General features: G+C 40.4%; 1 protein-coding gene across 5 annotated transcripts in view; it reads left to right on the forward strand.

Annotated features, from left to right (window-relative positions):
* PLCB1 (phospholipase C beta 1) overlaps positions 1-8,445 on the forward strand; it is a 737,260-nt gene that overhangs the window by 526,576 nt on the left and 202,239 nt on the right. For all 5 annotated transcript variants that reach the window (XM_025202227.1, XM_025202200.1, XM_025202212.1 and 2 more), the window contains exon 11: positions 1,188-1,270. In XM_025202227.1, coding sequence (XP_025058012.1) covers positions 1,188-1,270 — 83 coding nt within the window. The remainder of the gene's footprint in view (positions 1-1,187; positions 1,271-8,445) is intronic.

The following is an 8,445-nucleotide window of genomic DNA, read 5'->3' on the forward strand; positions in this document are numbered from 1 at the left end:
GCAGCCCAGCGGGTGAGACCCAGCACTGTGGAGCAGAGCAGGGTCTTGTGGGGAAGTTGTTTGCCGCTGCAAGCTTTGTGCCACCCTGCTAATGTGCCCCCTGCATGCAGGGGAGGGCAGCATGGCAGGAGCCTGAGCCTGCTGTGGGCAGCCTGCACCTGCCCTGAACCCCGCGCACAGATCTGGGGGGAACGGGTCTCCCCCACCCCCCTAGGAGGGGGCATAGTGGCAGGGAACTGCCCCCCGCCCCAACTTGAGCCTGCCACAGACAGCCAGGAGGCAGCAGGGGGGAGCTGGGCTCTGCTCTGCTGCAGCAGCCATCACCTCCTGCCAGGGGCAGGGGGCTGCGGACCCGGGTTCTTGGCCCCATAGCCCTGGTAGTTGGGGGCCCCCTCTGGTAGGGCTGGGGGGAGGCAAGGGGCTGTGGGTGGGGGGCGAGGGGCACCAGCAGAGCTGTGGGGGATGGGGGGCAGTGCAGAACACAAGCAGGGCCAGGGGTTTGTGGGGGGAGGGAATGAAGGCTTTTCATTTTATTCACAGATTTTGAGGTTTCTGTCAGAATTTGCAATTTTTTTATCGGGGAAAACCAGGATTCCCGGTGTTCACGTACCATTGCTTATTCAGTCAAAGTTGAAAACCAGCTTTTATAAACAAGCCAGTTTCTGAACTAATGTTTGATGATTATTACACCATAGGTTGCTAAAACTGAATGAAATAATCTTTCATTTTTATACCTTGGAGAGATTTCCTACATCAAAAAAAAGGGACATGGAAAGTTGTAGATCAGAGTAACTAAGGATTTTACTCCTCAAAAAAAAATGCCGCTCAAAAAATACAACAAGCTTTCCAAACAGAACATGAATTATTTTAATTATGCAAAATAGTCCATGCAAAAGGCATAGCTTTAGGAGTGGCATTGTTCCCTGCAAAGACAAAATTATGTTTAAGCTATTTGTTCATTCACAGACAGGCACCAAAACGTTCCTAGAGTAATGTAACTCTTGAGGCTATTCTGTCGTTTTAAAAATAAGCTTTCAGGTTGCTTTGAATAAAAGGTCTGGGCAGGGTTTTGAAAGGCACTCAGGTCTCTTATGTTTGCTTTGCAGGTAGATAAGTTAAATCACAAACCAGAATACATTTATGTTAGCTACAAGGTTGTGTGACTCACCTGTGTTCTAATTCTTTAGGAAGTCATAGAAGCAATTGCTGAGTGTGCATTTAAGACGTCACCTTTTCCAATCCTCCTGTCCTTTGAAAACCACGTGGATTCGTAAGTAATTATAGGATTGCAGTGTATAGTATTATAACTTGACAAAGCCTAACGTCAGGATTGTTTAGCCATTCTTGGCATTTTTATTAGTTGGCTTTTTCATCAGTCAGCATCACCAGGTTTCTGTCATACTGTACTTAGGCTCTATTTCAGCGCATACTTAAGCACAGTCAAGCAAGTGTGAGTAGTACCGTGACATCAAATGAGACTTGTCAGCTGCTTCAAGTTAGGCATGTTCCAGGGTGTCTTGGTGAATCAAAGCCTTAAGTATGAATGGGCATGTTTAAATAGTCATGGGCCAAATTCTGCCACTTTTCCTTAGGTTGAGAAATATCTGACTCGTCAAGCAGCCCCATATGATTTTAGTGTAGCTACTCCATGAGCAGTTAACAAGAGAACAGAGGACAGAATCTGAGCCTTTGTGTAAAGATTTAAGGTCAGATTCCCAATGACAGTAAAATAAGACTAAAAGAGGGAGCAGGAAAGAATATGCATCATAATCTGTTTAACCCACACAGCCCTACATGGAGGGGTTGTGGAAACTTCTTCATTGGAAATTTTTAAGAACAAAATAGATGAGCATACATCAGGGATGCTCTTAAGTACACGAGATCCTTCCTCAGAACACAGAAATGGGTTACATGATCTCTTGACATCCTTCTAAGCCCCACATTTTTAGTGATTCTGTTGTATGATTATCAATGGATACTTCAGCACCCAAACTAACTGGTCCACAGAGCAAGATTTAATCTACAGAAATAATTACTCATGCCTCCCTTCTACCAGAATCTCAGCTCTAAGACCTCAATCTTAATCTTGCTGAGGAATGAGTTACTTAGCTCATACCTGAATGTCATCAGGACCCATAAATTAGGCAATTCTCTTGGCATTCTCAGATTATGATGCGCACACAGGCAGCTGAAGGAAGCGAAGGTATCCTGCTTTTATTCGTAGTCCAGTAGTTAGGACACTCGCTACAAAGCCCCAAGTTCAAATATCTTCTCAGCAAGAGGAGATGAAAGCCACATCTCCCATCTCCCTATTTAGGCTTGTGCTCTTTCGCTTTCTGCGCCAACAGATCTTAAATTCTTTGCTGCATTGACATAGCTTCAATAGGAGGGGTGGAGCATGCTTTCTTCTGTCTTACAGTAGAATTCATCATTAACTGCACTGTCTCTGCATTATGGCAAAACAATGGCCAAAGTAACATTTTAGGTCCAGTTAACCATGAAACTGATGATTATCAGACTATGTCATACCATACTTTTTTTAACCCCTCCTTCCATTCACAAAAACAGTCAGATAAAGTTGTTTGGGTAAATGTGATATCTTTTATCAAACCACCTGAATAGTTGAAAAAATTGTTCTTTACAAGCTTTCAGGCAAAAGAACCCTTCTTCAGGCATAGGAAGAGTGTGCTGGTGTAGACAGAGAGTAGACAGACCCCAGCAGGCTTTCCCTGCGCCTGAAGAAGGGTGCTTGTGCCCTAAAGTTTGTAAAGAACAATTTTTCCAGCTGTTCAGTTCGTCTGATAAAAGATATCACATTCACCCAAATAACCTTGGGTGCAGACAGAGGTGACAATCTTTGCCTGATCTGGCCAAAGAAAGCAGTTTATAGGTGTGGTCAAACAAAGTGTACAGCTGCAAATAGTTTAAAAAATAACCATCAGGTGAAAATCTGACCCTTCATTGCATGATGTATCAGATAAAGTGGTTACAAAATGTAGCATCTTTTGTCATTTGTGTCTGCAGAGTGTCCTGCCTGTCTCTGTTTTTTGAATGGGAGGCGGAAAGGGAGTGGAAGGAGTTCAGTCTGGGAGTTTTTCAGCCCAGCCCTGGAGGGTGGAGCAGGTGTATTGCAGCCCCTGCCAAGGTGGGGGAAGAAGAGGACCCCAATTCACCCACCCCATCCTTCAGCACCAGCTGGGGAGCCCCAAAACAAGCTCTCTCTGCCTTTCCCCACTCCCATTCTGAACACAGCAAGCACTGGCAGAGAGCCCTGGCTATTGCTATGGAAACCTGGTTGCAGGTTCTGAGCTGGCAGCTATATTTCCCTCCCCCCTGGAACCAACAGTGAACTTCTGTTTGGCCTGGGGTATTGTTGAAACTCAGAACAGTTTGCAAAAATCGTTCTGAGTTACAGTTGGGAGCTGCACTTCTGTCTGCACCCCTTGTCTGCCTATGTCCTTAGACCGACACAGCTACAAGCAACACCCCAGAAAACACTCAGCAACTCGTGACTACAAATTTGAGTTATGCCAGTAGGATTAAATTGAAAGTTCGATGTGAAGGTATCTAAAAGGGTATGCATGGAAGACAAACTGGGTTTGTCTCGCTTTTAAAGCCAAAATGCTTTAGTACTACTACACCTGTTAGTATCTTCCATTGACAAACCCCTTTCTTTTGGCCCTTTGAGACAGCTTGTACTCACTTATGTTCAAGTTACCAGTGTCTAACTCATAAACTTTTACAACACTTCTGAATTTGGCCCATAGCCTGCAAGAGGGACTCTATTCTCAATCCTTTTCCTTCCAATCTTTTATATTAAACCTATTGAAACACTCTGGGCATGTCTACATATTCCCCTACAGTGACACAACAATACACTATGTCGCTGTATGGCGCACTATGGCAGCATAGCAGTAGCATGGGTCTACATGTGTTCGCCAGCTACATTGCCACAGAAGCACTCGCCCCCAGTATAGTGTGCCACTTTCAAAAGGAAGTACTAAAGCATGGCGCTGTAGCAACGTTGCCATATGGCAATGTGTAGATGCGTCCACTGTCTATAAAAGGAAGAACCACCTTATCTATTATCTCAACCATCCATGTAATAAGCTTAAACAAAAAAGCATTAGGAATAAGGTCTTTAACCTTTTTTGGAATGCCTTAATGTACTTTACTATATAAAAACTAAAGAATTTATAATGGTTCGGGGTGGGGGGCGGGAATTAAATGCCAAAACAACTCCGAAAAAATGACACTAAACTTAAAATATCAATTAGCGGTGATATGAAAATCCAATAGAGTGATAAAAAGGAGTACTATCAGTGCATGAATCCAGTCTTATGACAGTTTATCTCCACAAAAAATGGTGGATTTTCCCTGGCATAGCCTATAGTAATGGATGATGAATTAGGCCCTGGGTGTACTGCTGTGCTCTTCCATGTGTTGTTATAACAGTAAACGGTTATTATTGGAGCCCATTTGAGAAATGTTTTCTCTTTTGTGAGGTTTACGATTGATTACTCTGGGTAGTTGTTGTTTTTGCAGCAATAAATGATCAAATTTAATGCATGTGGTTTCTAATTCTGTTTTGGCTGAATACTATTTCCAGTCATTTAACTGAATGCCACCATTAGGCTTTCATTTCGCCACAAGTCGCTAAAGAAATCTACAGTTGGTCATGCTGGTCAGAGAGACTCTCACATAATTTCATGGACTATTTTTTCTATCTTTATATTTACACAGAACATTGTTTTTCCCTTAACTTTTCAAGAGCATTCAGGTTGAAAATCAATTCATAATGCTAAGTGCTTCTATGTCTTTCAGTTCTAGAGAATTAATGCCAAATGACAAGTGAATCACTTCCCAGTTATTTCAGGGGGACCAGAATTTTCCTTAGCTCTTCAGCTCTTAGACTCCCTCCATACTAAGGGAGTATTTTGTGGCTGAAATCCTGGTACCACTGAAGTCAGTGGGAACTTTACTGTTATATGGTATATGTTTTGTTCATATCTATTTAGGGAATTGAAATTACTTTGCAGCAAATATTTTAGATCACTCCCATGGATAAATACAATATTGTTAATCATCAGCTTAATTCCTTTCAATATTTTTTCCAAGTAAAATTCAGACCTCATACAGTTTGATAGTATGTGAGTTAGATTCCCCCACCTTTCTGCCCATAATTCCAGTATACAGTATCATCGTTCATACCCATTTTTTATACAATAAGAAGTCCAGTGGGATGTTTAGGTGCATATGTATCGCTATACAATACAGAGTATATTTGTTGTAAAATTCATATACATGGGCTAATATATATTGTGTTTTATGTTATTTGATATGCAGAACAATATTTATAATCTAAAAGCCATTCATTTATATATCTCTTCATGTATGAATTTATCTTTTATATTAGTTATACATAAATACTTCTATTGTGCATAGTTATTGCTTATAAAAAGTATTTGTTTATACATTATCTCAATGTGATTGATCCATTTGTTAGATGTTATTGTATATAACATAATCATCCTGTAAAGAAATGTAATTCCTGAACATATATTCAGATCAAAGTTTATATACTGGGAAAAAACACTATAAAGAAAGGAAATGATCCCACCTTCTCCCAGTGTGCAAAAAGGTGGGAGGGGAGGGAGAAAACCTTTAGGACCTTGAAAATACTGGAAAGATATAAAAAAAGACCTTGAGGTTTGAAGTGAAACTAATTTAAGAAGATAAGATATCTAAAAATCTAATGGCAGACACTTCTATAATTAGGAATACACCAATGACATAGGGAAAAGGTTAAGTAATCCTTGAACAGTATCCATTTAAGATCAATGTTAAGATTGAACATAATTACATTCAGATTGCTGATTCTGGCTAGAATTATGTTACAAATGTTAATAGTTTTTTTCTATCAAGTTTTCTGGTTCCATTTTACTTCTTTTTTTTTTACTTGCTGTGGGAAAGAACAGTTTTTATTTGTGTATTATAGATAATTAAGACTATTCTCAATATAATAATGAAAATATACTGCTGCAGCTATTATTATTATTTAAGAAATCTGTCCCAAATAATAATAGTAATAACAGCAACAATAATAATGACAATAACAGCAACAACCACCACAACAATATGGCATTGGTTCTTAGAGTGTGTTGGAATGGGTACAGAACACAGGAAGTTGCTTGCTCCCAGAAAAGGAACCTTTTGCATGATCTTGACAATGCATAGGAGCACATTTTGAATTAGTAGGATAATTCACTCAATTTTCCTGCATTTTTGAGGTTGTCAGAGCTGACAGTAAAATAACTCCATTTATGGAAAGCATTCATTACTGGTACCACATTCACCTTCTCCATGTGTCTGTAACAAGGTCAGGGTAACTTCTTTGCTTTTCTTCAGTAATGCACAGCACACTGTCCTCTTGAGGGATAGTACTGTCTATAAGTACTACTATCCAGGTCATCTTGTCCATGCCCATGATATCTGGTTAGTTATCTATTTGTTGAATGTTAGATCACTTTTCTCAGTGATGTCGGTCTATATTTATACTAAGGAATTGTGGCATATGTTAACTTTTTCTTGTAAGACAAGTGGTGATGCAATACCTTAGCGACAGCATTGGCCAAGAGAGCATTGACTAATTGAAAGTATATGCTCTCAACTAGCAAGGACCTGGCATCTGCCTGAAATATGCTGAGGTGTTTCTCTGATGAGGCCATGTAATCTTCATGTCAGGTGTATTTTCTTTCAGGACACATTACTTAAAATTGTTGGTTATAATACTCTTGTCCTATTACCACCAAAAATCTTGCTGCATCTCAACCAAACAATCAAATGCTTGCTATCAATTTGGTTTATGGAGAGCATAGACAAAAACCTTCCATGCAGCACCTTCTGCTTCCTTTCACTAGTCTATTCCTGAGCTGAACACTAATGTTACACTTCTGGCACCCCTTTCTCCTCCAAAGGCCAGGAAATATTGTTAAGCCTTAATATCTGCCCCATGTAACAATGAATATTTAGGAAGTATTTCTTCAAATTTTCCACCCAGTTGTTGCAAAGATGCCCAAGACTCAATGGACTTTTTGTGCCTGTTTTATGACGTAAATGAAACCTCTAAATCAGGGGTGCGCAAAATGCGGTCCTAGGGCCGGATGCGGTCCGCCAGGCCATTCTATCTGGCTTGTGGGGCTCCTAAAAAATTTAGAAAATTAATATTTATCTGCCCCTGGCTGCTTGTCATGCGGCCCTTGATGGCTTGCCAAAACTCAGTAAGTGGCCCTCCACCCGAAATAATTGCCCACCCCGTTCTAAATGGAATTAGTTTGGCGTAAGTAATGTCCTCACCTTTTTCAGGGCTTCCAGATTCGGCTTGGACAATTTAAATATTCTGAAATATAAGCCAGCATGGCTAAACATTGCTGGGTTTTTGCCATAATTTAAATAAATAAATAGGAATTTAAATCAGTTGTCAAGTCATATTCCAGCTTATTAAAGAGCCTGTATGGCAGTGTTCTTGGTGTCTTGATGTGTTTAATCTTTAGAAGTTGGTTCAGTCCCATATATTCTTATGCCTGTTCCCTGTCCAGTTCTTTGATTTTAGTTTCATCCGCAAGTTTCAGTTTGGTTCACTGACTGCTCTTTTGCATTGGACATATAGTGTAGCACACTTATCCAACACACAGTTCAGAGAGATAGAACAACTGAAAGAGTTCATAATGCCATCATACTTTGGTATTGCTTCCATTGGACAGCTTGAGGTCATCCATATAGAATAGATGCAACAATCTGAGCTGCTATTTGCATAATCATAGCCAAGATCCCATGGCATCAGGCTGAATGGATTAAATGTCAGGCAATACCATGAGAGGGTTCAAGTGTCTCCTTGGAAGTTCCCCTGTGATTTGGATCAGCTCCTTACCATATTTTTGGCCTTGATGTTCATGTACCACTATCTATCCAAGTGGACTATTATGTGCAAAAGAGTAGTTATTAAACTCTTTGGCATTTTGTTTAGCCTGAGTACTCTGAGGAGCCAATTTTGAAGAATTAAGTCAAACCCTATGTGTAGCCAGTGCAGGTGATTTGAAATTGTCCTGTTAACTGATAACAGCTCCTTATATCCTCTTAAGACCTGCTTTCAACCATTTTGTCCCAGTGTCTAGAACTCCTTGTCCATTGCTGCTAAGATGAGGAGGAAAATGTTGATGATAGGTATGCATGTTATCAATAATTTGCACTTCTGAAATGTGATCTCGTCCATCAGAGCTTTGCAGCTTTGTTGCAACTTCAGAGCATCGTTCCCAGTGATAATTGTCTCCTGTGATGGGAAGGTTCATGTGCTTGGTTTCTGTACTCTTAGTCCTGTAGGCAGTTTTGTTATGCTGAATTGCCAGAGACCAAAAGGCACTCCAGAAGACATGGCAGTGCAGGAAT

Source organism: Alligator sinensis, unplaced genomic scaffold, assembly GCF_000455745.1.
Source record: "Alligator sinensis unplaced genomic scaffold, ASM45574v1 scaffold140_1, whole genome shotgun sequence".
Lineage (NCBI taxonomy): Eukaryota > Metazoa > Chordata > Crocodylia > Alligatoridae > Alligator > Alligator sinensis.